The 23328-nt window shown below is 44.7% G+C and overlaps 1 protein-coding gene across 4 annotated transcripts in view; it reads left to right on the top strand.

The window, feature by feature from the left end:
• The window catches only part of LOC144678793 (uncharacterized), a 56279-nt gene that overhangs the window by 27756 nt on the left and 5195 nt on the right, over nucleotides 1-23328 (top strand). For all 4 annotated transcript variants that reach the window (XM_078538728.1, XM_078538729.1, XM_078538726.1 and 1 more), the window contains exons 8-13: nucleotides 1919-2053; nucleotides 4705-4862; nucleotides 7531-7657; nucleotides 9437-9622; nucleotides 20974-21123; nucleotides 23086-23240. In XM_078538728.1, coding sequence (XP_078394854.1) covers nucleotides 1919-2053; nucleotides 4705-4862; nucleotides 7531-7657; nucleotides 9437-9622; nucleotides 20974-21123; nucleotides 23086-23240 — 911 coding nt within the window. The remainder of the gene's footprint in view (nucleotides 1-1918; nucleotides 2054-4704; nucleotides 4863-7530; nucleotides 7658-9436; nucleotides 9623-20973; nucleotides 21124-23085; nucleotides 23241-23328) is intronic.

Consider the following 23328-nt stretch of genomic DNA (forward strand, 5'->3'; position numbering starts at 1 on the left):
AATTTTTGCACACCAAGTTCAGTTGAAAGTCATTGTTTCAGTCTCTCATACCATGAGTGAAGCTATGTGATTTTTCCAAGTTTTTATTCTCAGAATGATTCAGCAGAAAAGGCCATGAAAATCAGCTATAGTCTGAAGTGGACTTGACCAACAGCTGTTAAAATATCAAAAACAACGTGCTGCAGATGTTGAAAATCTGAAATAAAAACTGAAAATGCTGGAAAATCTTCAGCATGCCTGGCAGATCTGAAACGTTAACTCTGGCTGGAATTTTCCAGCCCCCTTGGTGTTGGGCGTCATGGCGGGTGGTGAGAGGAAATAGCGAGAAGGCCAAAAATCAATTTCACGCCGTCGTGAAATCTGTTTGGAACCGCCCGCTCCACCTGTCAATGGTGGGCTGCGTTTCCCACCGCCACACATCGGAAACCTAATTTCAATACTTTAGCATCTCATTATAAGCCCTGTTCACCAGAATCATCCCCCCCACGCTGGATTATCCGAGCACGTCAGCGTCATTGCACACCGACGTGTTTCACAACGGCACATAAGTAACATGCACCTGGTGAGCTGCAATTCACTCAGGTTTTCAAGGTTTGTTTGCCCACCTTACTTCGGTCAGCATTTGCAGTCATCAGCACCAAGCTTCACAGACAGCACCACATCACTTTTAGGGGGGCTCATGGGCAGGTCTTTACTTACCAGACCAGCCATAAGGCGGGAGCAGCTTTTCAATGGCTGCAGGTCTAGCGTTTGCTTGGGGAAGGGAGAGGTCACCTCAGACAAGAGAAGCAGCTGCAGGGTGAGGGCTTTGCTGGGGAAGGGGATAAGGGGCGTATCGCAGGGTGTGTGTGGGGACACATGTTGAACTGTGCAAATGGCCTCATGTTGAGGGCTGAGGAGGCAGATGAGGCCAGATGGAGATGTGCGGCTGTGTGTGAGAGAGTGAGTTGTAATGTCCCTTGAACTGGCAGTGAGTGAGATGCCAGTGAATGTCTGATGGGCTTGTGAGTGTCTGAGCTTAGAGATCATTCATCCATTTTCTGCACTGGATGACTGACCTCTTGTGTGCAGCATTGGCTCTAACCGCCTCTGCCACCACCTCCCAAACAGAAGTGGAGAGACTGAGGGGCCTCCTGTGGCAGGAGCTGGGGTAGAGGACATCACGGCGAGCCTCCATGATATCCAGAAGGCATCCCAGGGATGCGCCACTGATTCAGGGGGCTGCATTCTTCTTGGATTTTGGGGCCATGTCTTCACCGGAGCAATCGTGGGCTACAAGCATTGAGAAGTGTGTGCGCGGCTGCAGTTAAAAATGGCGCCCTGCATGAGGAAGTGGCGAGGTAATGGAATGGTAGGCAAATCGGAGGCTGCTCACCATGGAAATGGCGTATTTCCCAGGAATGCACAATTAATGCGGCGGGTTTGGGACGATATGGCGTGAAAAGCCGCCATTGCAACTGGCGGGTAAAATGACGTTTTTCCCCCTGCTATCACACTTTGTGCCGATTTGGGATGATTCCGCCCCCTGTTTCTTTCTGCACAGATGCTGCCAGACCTGCTGAGTATTTTCAGCATTTTCTGCTATTCAAATATCATTGTATTTTGAAAACTGCAATGTAACAAAAATTTACTTTTTCTCTCGGTGCTGGAAGCCACACATAAGGGATTAGTACTTAATGTCTCACAAAGGATTCTTTACTAGAAAAAGGTACAAGCTTATTGTAGGGAACACAAAGATGGCCTGCAACAGTGATAAGAGACACGGAATCTTAGAAATTATCTTGTGTTAAAAACCCCAAAACATGATGATCACAAATAGACCCTAGCTGAATGCTAAATGATAATGTTAGATTATATTTTTAGAGAAAGCACTAGGATGAAAACATATTCCTCACATCTTACTTTGAACTTATCACAGTTATGGAGTCGTGTGCAGCTTTAAAGAATGCTGGCATTCTCGAGTCTGGGGTCTTCACCATAGATCCTGATGGTTTGGAGGATGGAGTAGATCCTTTTCCTGTGGAATGTGACATGGTCTCTGACTCTGCAACAGGTTAGTAGTCCAGTGTAACCAGCTTTTAATTAATACTTTAAACATTTGTAACAAACATGTGGAGCATTCTTCAACAAAATCATAGATTCTATGTGTTTCCTAGACATTATTTTTAAATGATTATGTGTTGTTGAAGTGGAGTAAAATTCCTCTTTACATAGAATTAGTTTGTTGATCAGATTAATTTTGTGTCCTTTTTAGCAATAAAATTATTGTTTGAGCTTTGCAACTCTTTTTGGTGGTTTCTGGAAGTAGGCACAACTAAAAGATCACATGTCACTTTTTTGACGCAGAGCGGAGAGTTGTCCAAGTGTTAGGACAATGTTCAACTCTCAACTAACACCAACAAGACAGACTAACTAGGCTTCCATCTCCTTGTTATTTGTGGAACATTGCCATGTATAAATTGGCTGTTACATTTCAGTACCTAATAATCATGACTATAGATTTTTATTGAGAGCCAGCCTTGTCTTACATGATGAACTGACCTCAGACATACCAATTTAGGAGCTAAAACAGAATACAAATACCGTTTCAGCACCTGACTTTTGGGGCAAAATTTTTACCTTGGCGGGCGGGCTCGTGCCTGACCTACTTGAGTGTAAAATGACGTACGTTGACATCGGGCGAGTGTCCTGATGTCAACGCACAATCGTGCGATATTTCAGTCAGCGGGCGCACGCCGGAGTCGGCAGCACACCCGGCGACAATTAAAAGGCCTGTTAAGGTCATTAAATAAGTACTTCAAAGAAATTTTTCACTGTCTGTCCAACCTTTACAATTTTTAGGAAACCACATCCACGGGGCGGGATGAGGTTTCCAACAGCAAATAAAAATAAAATAAAAAATTTTACATTTCATTTATAACATGTCCCTGCTCATGTGACAGAGTCATCTCCCTGAGGCACAGAGCTGCCTCAGGGAGATGAAGAATTCTGAAAAACAAAAAGAAAGAATTCTTAAATATTAAAAAACATGTCCCCTCATGTGACCCTGTTATGAATGAGATGTAAAATGTTTTATTTTATTTTTATTTGCCGTTGGAAACCTCATCCCACCCGTGGATGAGCTTTCCTAAGAAGTGCAAAGGCCCCTTGGCCTTTTCGCCTGCCCGCCAACCGTTAGGTTGGATGGGCAGCGAAAAATTTAAGTTAATGAATACTTTAATGGCCTTAATAGGCCTTCTAATTGTCAGTGGGCGCATTACTGATTTCCACGCATGCCCACCGACCGAACTATCGCGCGACTGCGCATTGACATCAGGACCCTCGCCTGATGTCATCGTGTGTCATTTCATGCTTGAGCAGGTCAGGCGCGTGCCTGCCTGCTGAGGTGAAAACTCTGCCCATTAAGTTTAAAAATTTAAACTATTTTAGCTATTCCTGTCTTAAATAGATATAGAAGAGATGTTCATGCAAATTTAAGGATGATTCTTGAGATAGTTCTAAAAAAGTGAAACAAATGATGATTAGATTTCTCAAATCTGCTATGTTTTGTCTCTAGATAAATTTGGTAGCAGGCCAAATATATTTAGTTTACTGCAAATCGTAAACTGATTTTGTTTAAGTCAGTACTTTCTTTGTAATTTTTGAAATTTTATTTTGTTGCGTTTTTGGGTCTGCCATTCCCAGCTGATAAAGTAAATGGATGATTTACACATTGTTCATTTATGATGTGGCGTATCCATGTGGACCAAGGCATTTCTGTTCAAAGATTATACTTTATCTGAATTTCTATACTAAGAAAATGAAGTGGTTTGGAATATTATAGAACTGTTTGGACAAAAATAATGTAGCAGATGTTTTTGTGAAAAGAAGAGCAACACAAGCTAATTGTTAAGAATTAATTCAGTAGTGAAAACAAACTCAAAGGCCAGGATTTTCCCATTGGCGAGTGGGGGACGGGGCCTGCCCGCCGACGTATAAAATGATGCAGGATGACGTTGGGCGGAACTCCCGACGTTACCCCGCCCCATTTAAATTTTCAGGTTGGCGGGGGCTCAGCAAAATTAGCTGTGCGCCCGCCAACCTGTAAGTGGCCAATTGAGGCCATTGACAGAGTCATTTAAGTAATTAATGGACCTGCCCGTCCAACCTTAAGGTTGGCGGGCAGGCCAGGAGCCCCAACGGGCATTAGAAAAAGCATGAAACCTCATCCACTGGTTGGGATGAGATTTCATGTAGGTTTTAAAAAATTTAATTAAAGTGTTTTTAAAAGTTATGGACATGTCCCAACTCATGTGACAGTGTCACATGAGGGGACATGTCAGGGATTTTTTTTTTCTATTTTTAATATTTTTTACAGTAGAGCCGATCTCCCTGAGGCTGCACTTAGCCTCAGGGAGATGAGTGCGCTCTTTAGTGCGCATGCACAAGAGAGTGCACTCTCGGGTTTAGGGAATCCCCCCTGCCCGCACAGGGAGCACATAGCGCTTCCATGTGGATGTCACACTGGGCGGGCCTTAACTGGCAGCGTGTCCCTGATTGGGGGCACCAATCGGAGGCGTGCATCCGCGCACCCGCTCTTCAACTTCCCTCCCGACGGGGGGAATGTTCTGCCCATACTAACCTTACCTTAAAACCAATAGACTATTAAGTTGGCTTTTAAATGAACAGTCTGTTTATTGAAAATTACAATCTCTGTTTTTTAAGGCATTACTGTGATAGGTCATGATTCAGAGGACCGAATACGTGTGCCTCCCTGTGAAGATGCTGGGTGCTATTCTCGAACCATTAATTACAATCAGGCATCCTTAGATCAACTTAAGGCTTTAACGGAGACCTCAAAGTACTGTGAACAGTATGTCAGTGTAAGTAACTCATACATTATTACAACCATTTCATAGTCATTGCTATTGCAAAAATAAACAAACAATGTGTGCTAAATTCCTGTTTCATTTAAGAGTTGTAGTTGTTTTACAAAATGAAAAAGAAAAAGATGAAATTATATTTAAAAAGCAATTATTGTCATGACTCACTGGGGACAGTGCGCTGAAATATCAAGCCTCGCTGCTTCCTGAGCCGCGACAAATGTGATAAGTTTGATCAAACCACCTAATTGTTTAATTTAGGTTAATAGAATACGAGCACCAGGTTTGTAAACTTAATAAGTAAATAATTGTTTATTCAACAAATTGTCTATAACCAGTATCAAAAGAAAGAAATATGACTGCTAATTTCTAGCTCTATAACCTAAACCCGACCCCTTCTTAAATCCGTATTCACACACATACAAGACATATAGCACACACAAAAACATGGATTTTAAGATCGGGATAAAACAGTTCAATAACACCAATTCCAGGGCCAGAATCTTCAGGTCGGCGAGCGGGGCGGGGGCAGGGGGGGGGGGGGTGGGGGACCCACTCGCCAATGCATAAAATGACATGCAGGTGATGTCGGGCGTGTGTCCCGATGTCACCACACGTCATTCAGATCTTCAGTTTGGTGGGCGCACAGCCGACTCCGCTGCGCGCCTGCCAAAATGTCAAAGGCCCATTGAGGCCATTTAAAAACTAATTAAAGTAATTAACTGAGCTGTCTGTGCAACCTTAAGGTTAGCAGGCAGGCGAAGAGCCCAGGCGGCCTTCGCATTTATCATGAAACTTCATCCACAGGTGGGATGAGGTTTCATGAAGGATTTATAATTCAAATAAATTTTTTTATTAAGGTTCATTGACATGTCCCAGATCATGTGACACTGCCACATTAGGGGACATGTCTTAAAAATGATTTTTTCTTTATTAAAATTTTTGATAATCAAACTAATCTCCCTGAGGCAGCTCTATGCCTCAGGGAGATTTCTGCGCGCTTTCGTGCACATGCATGAAAGAGCACAGGCTCCGACTCGCCCTCCTCCCCCCGCCCACACAGGGAGCACTGAGTGCTTCCGGGTGCGCATCACGCTGGCCGGGACTTAATTGGCCAGCCCATAAAATGGCTGCATGCCCGCCTGCTCCCACCCAGCCCCGCCGATGGGGAGAAAATTCTCCCCCAGAGTACAGGATTTGATGGGTTGATTTTGATCGATGTCTTCCAAATTCCTTTCAGTTCTTTGTTGATGACACGAAGTGGTCTTCCCAGCACTTTCAGTCTTTAGTTCACTGGTTGTTTGAGCACTTGCTTTTCAATGGCTCTAATGGTGATTTTTCTCTTTTGCCATTGATAGGGGTTTTTCAGAGAGAGAGCAGGTTATAGAGATATGAGGGAAAAAACCAGCTAGCTATCATTGTAGAATTACTAGAAACTTACACACACACATGAGAAAGAGGTTTTAGGTCTTTTCTCTTTTCAGTCTAGGAACTTCTTCTCCACACAAACCCTGGTCACCTGGTTAGGAGCCAATTAAAATGTTGTTGCCAGGCAGTTTTCCATTAAACTGGACTCCTCTTTGACACCATTCTGTCTTTCATGGTACACTCTGTTCCAGGACAACAACATTATATATATACCCTCTCACTGTTCCAGTAGACATGTCTTTCAAACGGCAACCATTGTAATTTTAATCCACAGTCCAACAGGAATAAAAAGATAAGTTCTTTACAACAGTCCAATAGAAATAATATGTGTTCTTTACATTATTGTAGGGATAGTTTAGAAGCATAGGCCTGAAAAGAGGAATCTCCCCCTTGTGCCAAAGCCAGGTTTACCTGGTAACCTCATCATCATTAATAGGCCCCCATCAATTGACCTAAGGCCGGGCAGGCTGCCTGACACCTATTCCACTACTGGTAAAATAGTGGAAGCGAATAAGTGACAGGCAGCACCCCCTCCCTCCCCCCCCCCCACCCCCCCACCCCCACCCCCTCCGCCATCCCACCTGATTTTACATGCCCCATCACCCCACCTGCCATCCTGCTCTGGGGTGGGAGGGTGGTGGGGGTTTGTGGGGGAGGGTGTCAAATGCCAGCCATTAACGCTAAGTTTTGCCAGTTAAAAAATTCCTTATTTGTACTGTTTTCTATTTCTATCTGTTCAAACCATTTTTCACCTGGCATTTTTTAAAAAAATCTTTCATTTATATTTACTCTTCTGTTTCTCTGGTACCACTCCATTTTAGAGGTAGAAGCAGAAGACAAAATGTGCTATTTGATTAACTTTAAATTGATGCCAAATGGCAGAGATATCAATGATTGACAGGCTCCGAACATAGATGAGCCAATTTTTGATGTATGAAAACCATGAAGAGGACTGCCTACACGTGTACCTGCTGCAGTCCTGATTGTCCCTTTTAGTAAACTCAACCATGGTACTTGAAGGGTTAAAGTACCTTCAGTACCATTGTGTAGTTCTGCTTACATGATTTGACTCTTGATAGGACTGTTATGTATCAGGGGACAGTAATGTAAACAGTATAACAGCACAGATAGGAAATGTAACAAACAGCAATGGCTCATTTTATCTGCCACACTGTGCTGGATTATTTATCCCCATAGGAATATAACCATTAATCAACATCTTATGTTTTGTATTGTTTAGTTGGAATGTCGCCATATCCGCTTCCTTAAGCAGCACTGGGGTTGGTGGGTGTCTCGTGATGGGAGTAAAATAAATTCCTGGGGTGGAGCCTCAACTGACAGTGGAAAATGTGCTTGTGGAGAGAATGGTAAGAGGGTCTATAATTAAAAACAGATAACTTTATCACCTTGTAAATGAATCTGAAACACCCCATTCTTTGTGGAAATGCAAATCAATCTCTCTTTCCTTCATGCTTCCTCCAATTAAATATTGGGAAAACTGAAACCATTGTCCTCAGCCCCCTGCTCCAAACTCAGTTCCCTACCAGCTCCATCTCGCTACCTGGCAACAGTCTGAGGCTAATCCAGGCTATTTGCAACCTTGGTGTCGTATTTTATCCCGAGATAAGCTTCCAACCAAATATTCACACTATCTCTAAGACTGTCACTTTCCACGTGTGTAACATCACCCCACTTTAGCCCAGTCTTAGTGTATCTGCTGTTGGTACCCTCATTTGTGTGTATGTTACCTCAAGACTTACCTATTCCAATGCACTCATAACTGGTTTCCCACATTCTACCTCCTGTAAACTTGAGGTCATCCAAAACTCTGCTGCATGTATTAATTCGCAGCAAGTCCCGTTCCCCTATCACCCCTGTGCTTGGTGTCCTACATTGTCTCCCAGTCAAGCAACATCTTTATTTTAAAATTCTTAACTTGTTGTCAAATCCCTCCATGACCTTGCCCCTCCCTATCTCTGCCATCTCACCTGTCATGATAATAGCTGATTGTGGTTGTAGATTTCAGTATTAAATACTATATGGTATTCTGTACTATACATGGGGTCACCTGACCTGGGGGTTGAAGGTCAGATAGTCCATGTTGGAGCCTGTCTTGATAGAGTTCAGATACTGCAGATATGTGTTCATGTTAGGAAAATGTGTTATCAATAAAGTTAGCTCAGCTACAATGTCGATGGCCTGTGTGCATCATTAAGAAACAAGACATCACTAAGCTCCACAATCCTCTGAGGTTTCTGCGCCCATCTACTTCTGGACTCTTGAGCATCCCAATTTTAATTGTTCCCATCGGCTGCCTCGGCCCTAAGCTCTGGAAAACCCTTCCTATATCTCCCTGGCTCTTTACCTCACTTTCCTCCTTTAAGAGGTTCCTTAAAACCTATCTCTTTGACCAAGCTTTTGGTCAACTGACAATATCTCCATATGTGGCTCGGTGTCAAGTTTTGTTTCAGAGCACATTAAGGCATTTTATTGTACTAAAGGCATGATTAAAATATAAATTGTTTTTTTTATAACTTGTTCATCAATTATAAATGAATTTAATACACCTGTCCCCAATGCTTCTTTATTCAATTCCCAGATGATGCTAAAAAACAGAGATGATGTTGAATATATTCTTGACAATTGGTCACAATTTAAATCTGTAATTGGAGAGCTTCTCTAAGTGTTCAGTTTATAAATTTTGATTATTTTAAGTTTGCCTTTCCCTGCTGCATTTATGTTGCAGTGCTGCTCCCAGTAGCCACAACTTCACATTGCTGATCTATGCAGGTCTTTCCCAACTTCCTTGGAAGGTCTGCAGGCAGAAGTGAAAGTTATGATTCTATCCGTATGCTGGAATCCAACCTGCAATATAACTGGAACAGCCTTCAAGCACGAGCAGGATAAAACAAGCAAACACTCCTATTTGAAAAAGTTCTAAACAGTGGAAAAGCTTAATTAGACTGGTCAACTGGGTTGTATTATTTTAAGAAGTTTTTTTGTATGAATATCCCAGTAGTTAATTATTAATACACGTACTATATGTTTAGGATTCATATATCTAAAAATGGTAAATCTTACTAATGGGAGAATTGTTTCATTATAGTGAGAGGCATTACAAAAATCTAGCGTAATTTTCTTCACAGGCAACTGTGCCCTGGGTCTTTCCACATGCAACTGTGATGCAAATGACGATGTTTGGAGACAGGATAAAGGGTATCTGACAGACAAAACCATTCTTCCTGCACAGGAGGTGAGATTTGGAGATACCAGAGATGTGCCTGTAGAGATGGCGTTTCACAAGATTGGCCCACTTCGTTGTTATGGACAGGGTAAGGCCACCTTAAAAGACAAATGGGAAATGCTGAAGCAGTTTGAAATTCATCATAAAGTAACAAACAGTACAACTGGATAAATATCTGATTAGTAAAGGAACTAGAGGTAATGGAATAGCACAGGCATTGATAACCGACTGACCAGAATCTCTGCGACCAGAATCCTATTAAAATTACTGTAATATCATGTCTGGAATGCAAGTGGTCAGGTTGGATAACATCGGTTACCACAAGGTCTGAGAAATTCCAGCTGAAAACATATGTGTGCACCAAGATTGCGTCTCTAAAGATGATTCAAAAAATTGATTGTGTTGTCTGGTTGGAATCAAAGTCAACTTTAGATTGCAAACAGTGTAAAGTTCAGGAACTGCAATTTCAAAGTTGCTATATCAAAATGCTTGATATAGAAATGAGCTATGTGGTGTTCTGTTGCCCGCTTCAGTCATTTGCAGATTTGTTAAACGGGGTGGAGTTTAACAAGCTAACTATTGAACAAAAAGCAAAGCTGCCATGAGCTCCCCAAACAGCCCAGCAAGTTGATCAAGTTATTAGTTGAACCGTATCGGGTAGTAAGGCTCAATCTCCAGTTTGCATTGTATTAGCTGACCTCAGTCAAGGCAATATTTGCTATAATTGGCTACACTGCGCCTGGCTTAGGGAGGGAGAAATTCAGACAGATAACATGTTTTTGGTCACTGTACAGTGACCATTGCTGCAAGTTCATGGCCTGAATTTTTTCCTCGTCCGGCATGCGCATTCAGTGGGCCGGAGAGCGGACAGATAACAGGCCCCTGACCGTGATTGGCTTCCGACCGCAATTTCACACTGGCTGGTCAATTAACAGCCAGCCAGCATGAAACACGTGCTGAAAAGTTCAGCTTTGCCAGGGTGGAAGTGGGAAGAGGGCAGGCGATGACATCACTGCGGGCGCTGGTGAGCGCTTTGAGAGAGCTCCCTGAAGGCAGACAGCTGCCTCAGGGAGCTGCAGAACTGCAAATTATAAAATAAAGCATGAAAAAGCAGGAAAAAAATGTCCATACAACATAATCAAGCACCTGAAAGCATACCTCATAAAAATGCTGTCCCCAGATATTTATTTTTATTTTACTTCCTAACGGAGATTTCATCCTTTGGATGAGGTTGCATGAAAAATGTAAAGGCGGCTTGGCCGATTGGCCGGTCCACCAACTGTAAAGTTGGACTGGCCATGAAAAATTGCGTTCAATTGCGTCATTAATGGGCTTAATTGCCCACTTAATTGTCATCGAGGGCGCTTTTAACTGCCACGCATGCCCGCCAAGCGAAATATCGTGCGAGTGCGTGATGATATCAGGACACTTGCCAGACATCATTTCACGTGATTTTACGCCCGATTGGGTCGGGCACGCGCCCGCCCGCAGGATGTTAAATTATGTGCCATGTGTGAGAAAGAATGGGATCAGGTGATGCCTGTGTGATAGAATGACCTACCAACACAGACTGTTCAGGTGACCCATGAATATTGTCTGCTGGGTGAAACAGATTCATATAGCACAAAAGAAGACTATCTGGCCTATCATGCCTGTACCATCTCTTTGTAAAAGCTATCCAATCAGTCCCAATCCCATTGTCTTCCCCCATAGCCCTGCAAATTATTGCTTTTCCCGTATTTATCTCATTTTCTTTTGAACCTTATGATTGAATCTGCTTCCACCACCCATTCAGGCAGTGCATACCAAATCATAACTAAGTAGCTTAGATTATGGAATTCATGTTAGGAGTCCATACTGTTGGCGGGGATCCCTTCCTCTGACAGCGCAAACCTGAGGTTCAGGACCATATCATGCATAATTTTGTGACCATAATTATGCAACCTTAATGGCTCGAGAACAATAGGTATTATGTGTCCAAATTTAGAATTTGTTTTGGTGATGGGTCAAGCTCCCACCAGTAGGGCAAATTTGGCAAATTATCCTTATGTGCTCAAATTCTTAAAACCAACTGAGTCAAAGTGGCACCATTATAACAGTGTGTGCTGAATAGTATGATAATTATAATATAAAAGTGCACTATACTTCTGAAAGCTGCAATATTTCTGTATTCTTAAGGCTGGATTTTTCTCTGGGGTGCATTTATCACAGAGAAGGGTTGAGATGGGTGTTCAGATTGGCACTGTGACCCTGTTTACCATGGTCAGGGCTGATTAAAAATCCTAGGTATTTTCCGAAAGTACCTCTGGCATACATAATGCCAGGCAGCAATCTGGCTGTGTTGCGATGCCCAGAAAAGGAGGTGCAATTATCAAAAACTGTGGATTGGTATGGTTGACATGAGGACCTCGGGATGAGCCAAGAGCTACTTTGATAAAGTTATGGGAATAGGAGAGGAGAAGAGCTCCCGCCCTCCCCTACTACACACCTTCCCTCCAACAGGATTGTTAGCAGGCTTCCCGCTGCTGCTGCTGTGTGCATTTCTGCCCTCTTCTGGTTTTACCTGGAGTTGGCGGTAATCAGTGGGGAAGCAAGGAAATCGGTCGGTTTCCCTAGATCCACCCGCAATGCATCCTCTCCATATCATTTCAACATGATGTGGTGAACTAAGGCTGATACCAAGATCTTAGTGGGGCGGGACGGGGTGGGGAGTGGTAGGAAGATGCAGCACTGCAAAGCCACATGAGCTTACCACTGGTGGCTCCCCTCTATAAGGTGCAGCTCTACATGTGATTCACAAGGGATCAAAGCGCTGATCACAAGTAAAAATTGGATCAGGCAATTCCAGGAGCTTCCAGGCAATGACGTTAGCCTGGACATTCCAGTAGGCCCCATTTTCACTTCCATTCCCACAAGGACCTATAAATTGGTTTCTTCCCAAGGCCCAAATTCTGTCCAGGGTAGAAAGGAGGTTGGACCTATGAAAATGGGCAAAGTGATTGTGTTGGTGTGGTATCTTTATGGCACCAGGTATCTTGTATGGGGTGGTTGTACACTCTACCCAGCTTGGATCCATCTCAGTGACTGATCTCCGATGCTCTTCTGTGCAGAGATCTTTGCATCTGGATCCTGCCCAACTTTCTTCCTCCCACTCTGCATTCCTGGTCAATTTACAGTGGAATGTGTTCAGTTTCATGACCAGCAGAGCAACACTTACATCACAATAGAAAAGGTGCAGTAAGAGGAAGAAAGTTGTGATGTTTAAATGTTTTGAAGTACTCAAGGCAAAAAGCCAATTTAAAGGATTTATACAACCAATGTTTTGATTTTAACTTAGGCCTGAATCTCATGCTTGGCGTGTACGCCAAGTTGGTGGGGGGGGGCCCGCAAGCGGACATATAATCTGCTCCCATGCGAGATTGTGTTTCCAATGCGATTTCAGGCTGGGTGGCCAATGAAGGGCCACTCAGTGTGAAACGCGTCTGCTTAATGGTCGTAAGGGCTGGGCGGGGGCAGGAGACTGTCGAGCGCCTGGTCCAATGGCAACCCAGTGGGGGATTTAAAAGCAGCAGAGGCAGCTTCCTGGGCTACCAGGGGACACTTTGTAGCTTTGGAGTTCTTTGATGAAACTTTTTTTTTGAGCTGCAATGGCATCTGCCCATGCTTGTCCCGCCAGGCAGGAGGGCAAGTCCTGTGAGCACGTGGCCCCCTCCCCGGTTCTCGAATGAGTGCCTAAGAATCCTCATGGAGGAGGTCAGTGCCAGGCAGGACATCATCATCCCCAGGAATGGCAAGAGGAGGACACCGCATCTGACCAAGAAAGCATGGGCAAAGGTGGCAGCCCAGGTCAGCAGCCACGATGTTGTGTGGCGCTCATGGGTGCAGTGCTGCAAAACGTTCAACGATCTGCCGTGTTCATCAAGAGTGAGTACCAAGTTGGTATGGATCTGTGTGGAGAAGTGTTAACCCCGTGGTGCTCAGACATGTAAGAGTCTGAGTGCCAACTGTCAATGACATCGGCGCCAGCCAAGGCGGTGAGCTCTGGCTGCTTAGCCTGATTGCTTTGCAGGTTGAGGCCCACGACTCGGATGTACCCTGCAAGTTATTCCTCAGGTGGGGTTGCCCAGGCTGCAATGGCGCTGCAGGTAGAGAGTGGAATAATCAATGCTCCGCTGTCCTTTCAGGAGAAGAGAAGCAATAACAACATTGAGAGGTCAAGGACAGGTGGAGGCCCCCCAAAACTGTTCATATTGATGAGGTACAACATGGATGCCCTGGACATGGAGTGCCAACGCCCAGCTTGGTCCACTGGTTGTGGAGAGGCGGGGTCTCTGACGAAGGTAAGAGTGCAGTGCACAGATGCGAGTGTTGGAGTGTGTAAACATTGTTATGTTGTCTCACCTTTAATGGAAACCTCAAACCTGGAATCCCCATTGTTCATTGAAAGATGATGGAATCCCCATTGTTCATTGAAAGACGATGGAATCCCCATTGTTCATTGAAAGACGATAGCACCATGATGCAGATCTCCATTGTCTCACCAGCCCACCTAGCATGCACAGTGACAGTGTGATGACTGATACTAGTGACATGTCATATTTCTCCCCTAGAATTGCCATCCAGCTAATGAGTGCAGGACCCCGAGGAGCCACCCTTCACGCCGGAGGACCAGTGGCTGTCACATGCACCTCCATCACACTCCATTTCTGCACCAGGTACCAGCACAGATACCAGCACTTCGGTGGGCATTAGATCATCAGCTACAATGTCAAATACAATGTCAATATTGTCAATGTACAATACAAACACAGCGGTGAGGGCACGGCACACTTGCATGAGGAGCAGACGGAGGCAGAGAGTGCCCAGGGCACCTGCAGTCAGAGGACTGTTGGGAGACCAGGACCATGCTGAGTCCGAGGCCCTGGTGTCATCCATTAGGTGGCAGATGCTGGATGTCCAGTGGGTTGTGCTGGAGGATCTGGCAGAGATCCATGAGGGTACGTGTGCCATGGTCTCTGTTGTGGAGGAGTCCATGTATAGCATGAGCACTGCGTTGACCCTCATGGCCGAGTGCACTGCCTCCTCCATTGAGAGAGTGGCGACTCTCATGGAGAGGCAGCTCCAGGGACAGAATCAGGGGTTCCTGGGGATGCGCTTGGACCTGAAAACCTTCACACAGGAAATGACCTCAGAAGATCTCTGCCAGTGTGAGAGATGGATGAGGCACCCAGTATCTCTGCCAGGTGCCCGTCCATCAATGATGAGCCGGGAGTACAGACCGATCTCATGTTGGCGCACAAGCTGCCTGTCGTCTCTGCGGGCTCCTGTCAGGGTGCTCTAAGTGACAGCAGCAGCTGTTCCGCCCCTCTGCCAATGACCATGGCACCTGCTGAGGCCACGATGACTGAGGAGCACCCAGCCGGACTCTCCCTCCTATGCAGGGCCTGCACAGGCTTCATTGGCCAGTGGACGACCGCCAAGGTCATCAAGGCCAATAGGAAAGTACAGTCAGCAGGCTGTCTTCAATGCCACTGCCAGCGAGGGGAGGGGGGGGGGGGTGGGGGGGGTGGGGGGGCGTCACCAAGACACAGCACTCGCAAATGTAAGTTAACTTGTTTTGTAGCTGCAGGGCACGTATGTCATCCTCGACATGAGTGGCTCTAAACTTTATTGCACAGGCACTGAGTGGCCTTTGGGTTCAAATGAAAGGGTCACTTCAAACATCTGGTAGAGAGGTAGCAGCCCTGGCATGAGGTGGAAGCAGATCTTTGGCAGCCTAGCTGAAGGAGCGTTGGATCAAGGCCTCCCTCATGTCCCTGCTTCCCTGAAGGATCTAGGGGTCTGCCCTCACCATGTTCTCCCCTCGGCTACTCTTCTGATCCACCACTGGAGTCATCCTCTGTGGCCTGTGGAGCTGCCTCAAGATCTTCTTCCTGCAGTGGGTCCCCCTTTGCCAGAGCCAGATTGTGGAGAGTGCAGCATGCAATGACTATCAGAGACACCCGCTCTGGGGGGTATTGTAGTGCTCCCCCTGAATGGTCCAGGCATTGGAAGCACACCTTCAGAAGATCTATGGCCCTCTCCATCACCGCCCTTGTGGAGGCATGTCTCCTATTATAACACTGCTCTGCTTCTGTTCTTGGATGGTGGAGAGGCATCATAAGCCACCTTTTCAAAGGACAGCCCTTGTCACCCAGCAGCCAGCCATCCAGTCGGGCTGGAGCACCAGGGAGTGTCTCAGGATGTAAGGGTCATGGGAGCTGCCAGGGTACCTTGCACAGACTTGTAGAATCTGCATCCTGTGGTCACACAGTATCTGCATGTTCATGGAGTGGAAGCCCTTCCTGTTGACGAAGGCACCCGACTGACCCGCTGGCGCCTTGATGGCCACATGTGTGCAGCTGATGGCACCCTGGATGTGGGGGAACCCAGCAATCGCTGCAAAGCCTCTGGCTCGCTCAGCCTGGCTGGCTTCATCTGTCCAGAAATGAATAAATGTCATTACCTGCCTGAACAGAGCTTCTGTCACCAGCTTGAGCAACTGTGGACAGCTGATTGGGAGACTCCAGAAAGATCCCCCACTGACCCCTGGAAAGAGCTGGAGGCATGGATGTTGAGGGCCGCTGTGACTTTCGGCACCACTGGCTGAAACCACCCACACAGTTGGAGGTGATCTCAGGCCCAATCATCTGACAAATGGAGGTCACGTTCTCCCTGGAGAGGCAGAGCTTCTTTGGCATCGCACCTCGGACATGTTGAGGTAGCTGCATCGCCGCCTGTAAATCCTGGCAGCAGGATAGTGGTGTTTTCTCCAGCCTCTAACACCTTGGACTTCCTGCAGGCCCTGCGCCCCCTGTGCCTGCGCCTCTCCTCCCACAGGTCGCTCCATTGGATGCTGCCTACAGACACCTGGCCACCTCTCCCTTCTGCCCCTCTCTTCCTCCTCAGACGAGGTGCCTCCAGTGTAGTAGATAATCCCCACTACCAGGGAAACAGAAGGCTGTCTGGTAACTGGATGGGTGCACAGAGTGTAAATCCTCCAGGGGCCTTGGAGACACCAGTGAATCCTGAAATGAAGCCTGGAAATATAAAGACTAAAGCTCAAAACAGAGATGAAGCTGCCAAGTTTCATGAAGCAACCAGCAGTGAACTAGCCCCTAAACTCCTCACTACTCACCATGGCAATGCTCCAAACCCTTTTTATTCCACACTTGGATGACAATTCGCTAAAAACGTGCTGCCCACCTGCTCATGCGAGGAGCGCGAAATCGCACGGGCGACATAAAATTGAGTACAAATTGCTTTTTAATGGCCTTAATTGGTGCTTTAATTGTTGGTGGGTGCGACTCCAACTCCTGTGCGCACCTGCCGACCTCAATATTGCTCACGTACACGACAACGTCGGGATGCATGCCTGACGTCATCTCACGCAATTTCACGTGCATTCGGGTCAGGCGCGCGCCCAACCTCGGAACGTAAAATTCAGGCCTTAGTTTTAATGATGTGTAAATCTTGTGGAAGTTGGTGCCTTTGATTTGATTACAGCCTGACTCACTGCCACTAGTTTTCCTGACACGTGAAGTTCCTTGCAGCATGAGAAATCCAGCTGTAGTTAATCTTTTCATAGTCAGGAAACATCTAGGATGTAATTGAAACAAATGTTTTATTACTCCCGTGTGCTCAGTATTTTTTGTGGACTTGCTGAGAGATTTTATGAAATGCAGATGTTCTTGTAACTTGAGTGATTAGTTACAAACTGGAAACATGATTAGCTACAGAAAGCACAAAGAACATAGCTTAATTTGTAACATTTTTTCCTTTCCTAATAATTCATAATATTACAATGAACTTATTAAAACCAGATTTTACACAAGGATACATTATATCTGAAGAAACTAATAATTCTGCATTCTCCCTTTCTCACATTACAGAATTAATTATCATGGTTGTAATTTAACTTTTAGGTACAATTCTCAAACTAAAATTAAAGGGAGGCTGTCTGTTTCTAAGTCAATTCCTTACATTGCTTTTAAACCAATTACTGGAAACTGGAACAAAAACAGAATTACCTGGAAAAACTCAGCAGGTCTGGCAGCATCGGCGGAGAAGAAATCAGTTAACGTTTCGAGCCTTCATGGCCCTTCGGCAGAACTGAAGCATAGTTAGAAGAAGGGAGAAATATAAATTGGTTTAAGGTGGGTGGGGGGGTGGGGTGGAAGAGACACATTGAGGGTGTGGTGATTGTGGAGATGAGCAGATAATCAAAAGATGTCACAGACACTGGAAACTGGACTTGGGTTTAGTTGTCTTTATTTCTTCTCTGGTTGGTTAGAACCTTGATGACAGCTTAGCCAAGATTGGTAGCTCTTTCTGATTCAAAAAAGATATATAAAAGATGGTTTGATCACATAACTGGGTATCGGGGATATCTTATGACTTCAACACTATGTAAGCTATGGACAATCCTTTATCCATGGGTTATATAGAGGAATTACACTTGCAGGATTAGAACATTGGTAACAATCATCTGTAATATGCAACATATAGGGCTGAATTTTACACTCCAGCGGGTGCAGGGTGGCAGGCGGGAAGGGAGTATAAAATTGGACACAATATGACGAGAGCCATTCCTGGAGCCTGCACACCTGCACCTGCCCCCCCGTCACAATTTTCTGCCTGACAGGGTTAATTGAGGCTCTTAGATGGCTAATTAATAGGCACTTAAGGACCTCATTCAACCCCGCTGCTTTCCCATGGTGGGTGGAGGCTAGAACCAAGTGTGAAGCCTGTGAGCTTTCATGGCTTGGGTTGGTGGCAGGCAAAGTGCGGGGGGTGGGTGGGGTGGTACCTGCTTTATGGGCTGTCTTGAACCATCAGAGGCCCCTCCACAGTCTTACCCCCCATTTCCCCCTCCTTGTCGGTCCACCCAACACTGCACTCCATTCCACCCCTCTAGCTGGGGCCTGACCCTGGTGATGCCTCATTTTTATCAATGTCCAGCTTCAACAACAACCTCCATTGTGGATTTGATGCAGTCCCCCAGTTCCAAGCTGGAACCAGAGGCAGGACTTCCTTCCCAGATGGAGGGGTGAAAGTTTCACCTTGAGCCAAGTAATGGCCCACTGACCATTAAATGCAGGGCAAGCTGCTGGAATGGGGTGGGTGCACACCCGACATTTACACTGGGAGGCGTGGGGACCCCAACGCAGTGCAAAATTTCACCCGCGGAATAGGGGAACACCAACTCCACATTGTCATCATCCCACAGACTGGAAGACAGCCAAGAGCTGGACGGTGAAGTGGGACGGAGTAAGTAGGTGACTACCCACAAGGGGAACAGACAGATAAAAAATGAGGGCAATCACAAACTCCTAACACTACTTGATAAGTATATGGTTTGTCATAGCTAAGAAGCAGAGAGTGAAGGTGAATCAGGAAGGGTAGCCAGGAGTGTTACCATGGCATAATGAAACAAAGGATTATCTGAGGGAAGAAAAAAGAGACTGAACAGGAAGGTCATAGTTATAAAGACTCTATAAGTGGAAGGACCAGTTACTTTTTTTTTGCAGTTATGACTAGGAGTCCCACATGGTATGTTGCCTCCCTGATGTAAGAGTTGGGGATGAAATGGAACAGGTGGCGATACTCTTCAAAAAGGAGGATGAAAAGCCACAGGCTTCGGTTCACATAGGAATCAATTATCTATGAAAGAACAGGTTCAAGCCTTTGAAAATTTAGTTTCAAAGTGAAAGGAATCGACTAATATCTCCAGGGTAATAATCTGGGGATTACTAAAAGTGCCACACTCTGCACTGGATAGGGAGAGACAAATAAATTACGTGAAAAAATTAAGAGATGGTGTATTACATTCGGACCATATGTAAGGAAGGAGGAAACTGTTCAGTTGGGATTAGTTTCACTAGAGACATGCCTATCTCTTTGCTGAGAAGCTAATAAAGAGTTGCAAAATAAGATAAATGGTCTTATTCTACAGTACAAAATACAGGAGAGTGATTTGCGAACACTGGTGGATAAATCGCTGAAGCCATCAACACTCTGTATAGTATGGCAGCAGTAAAGAGGGTAAAGTAGGACCTTGGGATGTTTAACCAAAGCAATAGAGCATATATCTCAGTGATAGAGTGTATATAGGGCACTAGCTTAGTCCCATGAGGGGGACTGTATACAGCCAATTATTTGAAAGGCATTAAAGCATTGGAGATGGTACAGCAAAGGGCACTAAATTGGTAGCTAGGACCAAGGACAAGTTATGAAGAGAGGTTGTGGAAGTTTTGAATGTTTACAGTGGAGAAGAAAACGCTCAACGTTAACCTTATAGGGAGTCAAGATTCTTAACAGCAACAAGACAGCACAGCCTCAAACATAGGCCAGAATTTTTACCTCATCAGGTGGGCTCAGTGGGGGCGAGCGGGAGCGGTCAGGAAGCCGCCTGCCGCCTGCGATTGGGCCGTGACCACGATTTCACGCTGGCAGGTCAATTAAGGCCCGCTCAGGAAAAATGCGCGTGGCGGTGCTGCCTGTGTTGGGGGGAGGGTGGTGGGGGGAAGGAGGGTGAGAGCACAAGTGTGCACAGGGAAAGCTCCCTGACACACACACATCTGCCTCAGGGAGCTGAAGATATAAAAAATCAAAAATAAAGAATTGCACTGCCGACTCCCGGGCACCCCCGCCAACTGAAATATCGTGCAAGTGCGCAATGACATTGGGACGCTCGCCCGATGTCATCGCGTGTCGTTTCAGGCTCATTCGGGTTGGGCGCGCCCGACAAGGTAAAAACTCTGGCCATGGAAAAGGAGAATGAAAAGGCAGTTAAATTTAACTACTTTACACAAAGATGTATGGAAAGGAGGTAGTAAATAATAAAGAATTGAAAACATACCTGCCATTGAGGGTATTTCATAGATAGTGATTTGCCAGATGGACAACAATGGTTTTAGCCCTACACATTTTATATCCTGCCTCAACCACGTGTGTGTTCCCAGAATTTTTACTTCAGGAATTATTCCATCACATTGCCTTACATTAGCTGCCCATCCAACACCTTAACAATAAAATCGTCAACATTGAAAACTTTCCCCTATGCTTTGCCCAATCTGATTTCAGTAATCTCCTTTCGACCTGTATCTGACTCTTTGACTTGGGCCTTTTGAATATTTTCCATTCCTCCCCTTCATCACACCATTCAGCACAGAGCCTTCAGCCACTGGGGCTCTACTTGCTGGAATTTCCTTCCTGACAAAAGATTGCTGGAAAGCCCCATTCCTTCAACGAAGCATTCCGTTCCCCCATCCCTGCACTCCCTAAAAGTAATACAAGGGAATGAAGGTAGAAACCATAGATGGCAATTCTTTTCTGTTAAGGTGATGTTATAGAATATCCAACCAGTTTGAAATCTGGACTGTGTGTTGTGGTTTATAGGTTCCAAAGCCTTGGTGCTGGAGTCCTGTGCTGCACTGAAAGAAGCAGGGTTCCAGGAATCACAACGTTACATCATTGACCCAGACGGAGTTGGATCAGGAGTTCCAGAGTTTGAAGTTTTCTGTGATATGACCTCTGACCAATTGACAGGTAATTAGATTCTGTCAAAATGACAAGAGATGTTAGCTAACAAATGATGCTTTATATGAACACAAGACCACAGTCAACTGAGCTGATTTCAAAATCATTTCAAACCACAGTTTGTCAAAAACACAGACATTAAGTCACAGTGTAATAACAGGCCATTCGAGCCAACCAGTCCACATGCAGTTTATCTTTCATGACCACATTTTAATAGCATTATATGTTTGCTAAACTAGAGAATTTCAGAGATAAACTTAATGATGAAATTTAAACTTAAATACTTCAATACATTAATTATTTTAATATATTTTAATTTTGATAATAGCAAAGGGGTTGTTAGAGATACTGTTAACAGGGCAATTACGTTAAAGCATTAACTTTTCCAAGATGTAGTACTTCCACACGGGCTTAGATTTCCAGGGAGCATATCATATGGTCAGCAAACTGATGTATTAGGCTCCATGCATGTCATATATATCTGCATGTGATTTTTCAATCAAAAACAACTAATGATGACCCTGGATGGTGGGATGGAGACCAGAGAAGATATGTTCTTGTGGTGGGTGCTTTGGGGGACAGGGCTGCTGCTTTCCTGTGCCAGCTATTCAGTTTATTGTCAGCCTGCAGAATACTAGAACCTGACAAACTTTTACGCAGATTAATTTAAACAAAAAGGACATTAGTTTGTATGTCTAGTTGACAAATTTGACATTACATCTTTGTAAACTAAACTTGGCAAATTTCTAAGACATTGAGTTGGTCCATAACCACATCAACCCGAATCCAATCCTGCATTCCCCCATCTCTGATTTTGGTCCTATTCTGAGTGATGCAGTGACTGGTAGAAGGCTGCATGGTTGGCAGTGTGATACACAAATGCAGCAGTCAAGCTAGGTTGAAGGGTAAAAGCTGTAATAGTATCCAGTCAATGACTTGCGAAATACTGAAACAGAACCTGCTATGAACTGTATTAACCCTTTCATATCCATCTCTTTCTGAAAGGCAGTGTTGTGAGCAGGAACTGTATTCTAATGTGCAGCCCTCATGTCTGATTGACGAAATTCATCAATATGATATTCTGATGAATAGAGCAGTTTTTCCATCGAATAACTTTGCCATATTGTGCACCAGCCATTCTACTTCAATAAATAGAAAAAAACGTATAAATGCTGGAAATACATAATGTTATGCTGTATTCATTTTCACAACACTACCTTTCAGAAAGAGATAGATATGAAAGGTTTAACACAGTATATGGCACGTGCTGTTGCAGTATCCAGCAAGTCATTGACAGAATACTATTACAACATTTACCATTCAACCCAGTTTGACTGCTACATTTGTGTATCGCAGTGCTGCCCATGTCACCTTCCACTAGTCACTGCTTCACTCAGAGAAAGATGATAATGTTTCAAATATTGGCCATTGATCAGAACAGGAAGATAAAGCAAACAATTTAATGGGACTAAATGAAACAAAAGGTAGGGAGGAGGGAGGGCGTGAGAAAATAAGTGATGTCCAATCAGATTTTAGTGAAAAGGACACAAATTAGACAACACAAAAAACACAGTTAACACCCTGAATGCAGACCTGTCTCCCAGAGCTGTAATCTGACATAGGGCCCATATATTACAAGAAAACTTATCCCTCCTCTAAAAAAAAGAAAACTTGTCCCTCCTCCTTCAGAAACCAGTGGACCTGGCATGCTATCCCCCACCCACTAAGAAAATGGGAGCTAACTAAAGTCAAAGTTGCTAAGTCAATTGCATTGGATTTTATTAATTATTCTACTTCATCAGATGACAATAAACCAGTGGGATCAGCAAATTGTATTGAATATGCCTTTACACCAAAACACATTCGGTTGGCACAAAATCAGTTGTATTGGGAGGAAATTCTTGGCCACAATTTATAACAAAAGTTTTATTTAAGAGTTTTCAATGAAACCTTATCATGTGTTTGGTGCAGCTACAACCATTGTAAGTCACGACAGTGAAAGACGCACAAGAGTATCTCCCTGTGAGGAACCTGGCTGTTACAGAAGAGAGATAAAATATGAAGCTGAACTGATCCAGCTGAATGCCCTCACACGCATTTCTGAATCCTGTGAGCAACACGTCAAGGTGAGAGGACTGTACTAGTTTTAAAGAGCCACAGTTTGAAACCAATGCATTTGTTTTAAAATTTTTCCAAATGCAATTTTCACACCAT

Source organism: Cetorhinus maximus, chromosome 3 (genome assembly GCF_964194155.1).
Source record: "Cetorhinus maximus chromosome 3, sCetMax3.hap1.1, whole genome shotgun sequence".
In the NCBI taxonomy this organism is placed as follows: domain Eukaryota; kingdom Metazoa; phylum Chordata; class Chondrichthyes; order Lamniformes; family Cetorhinidae; genus Cetorhinus; species Cetorhinus maximus.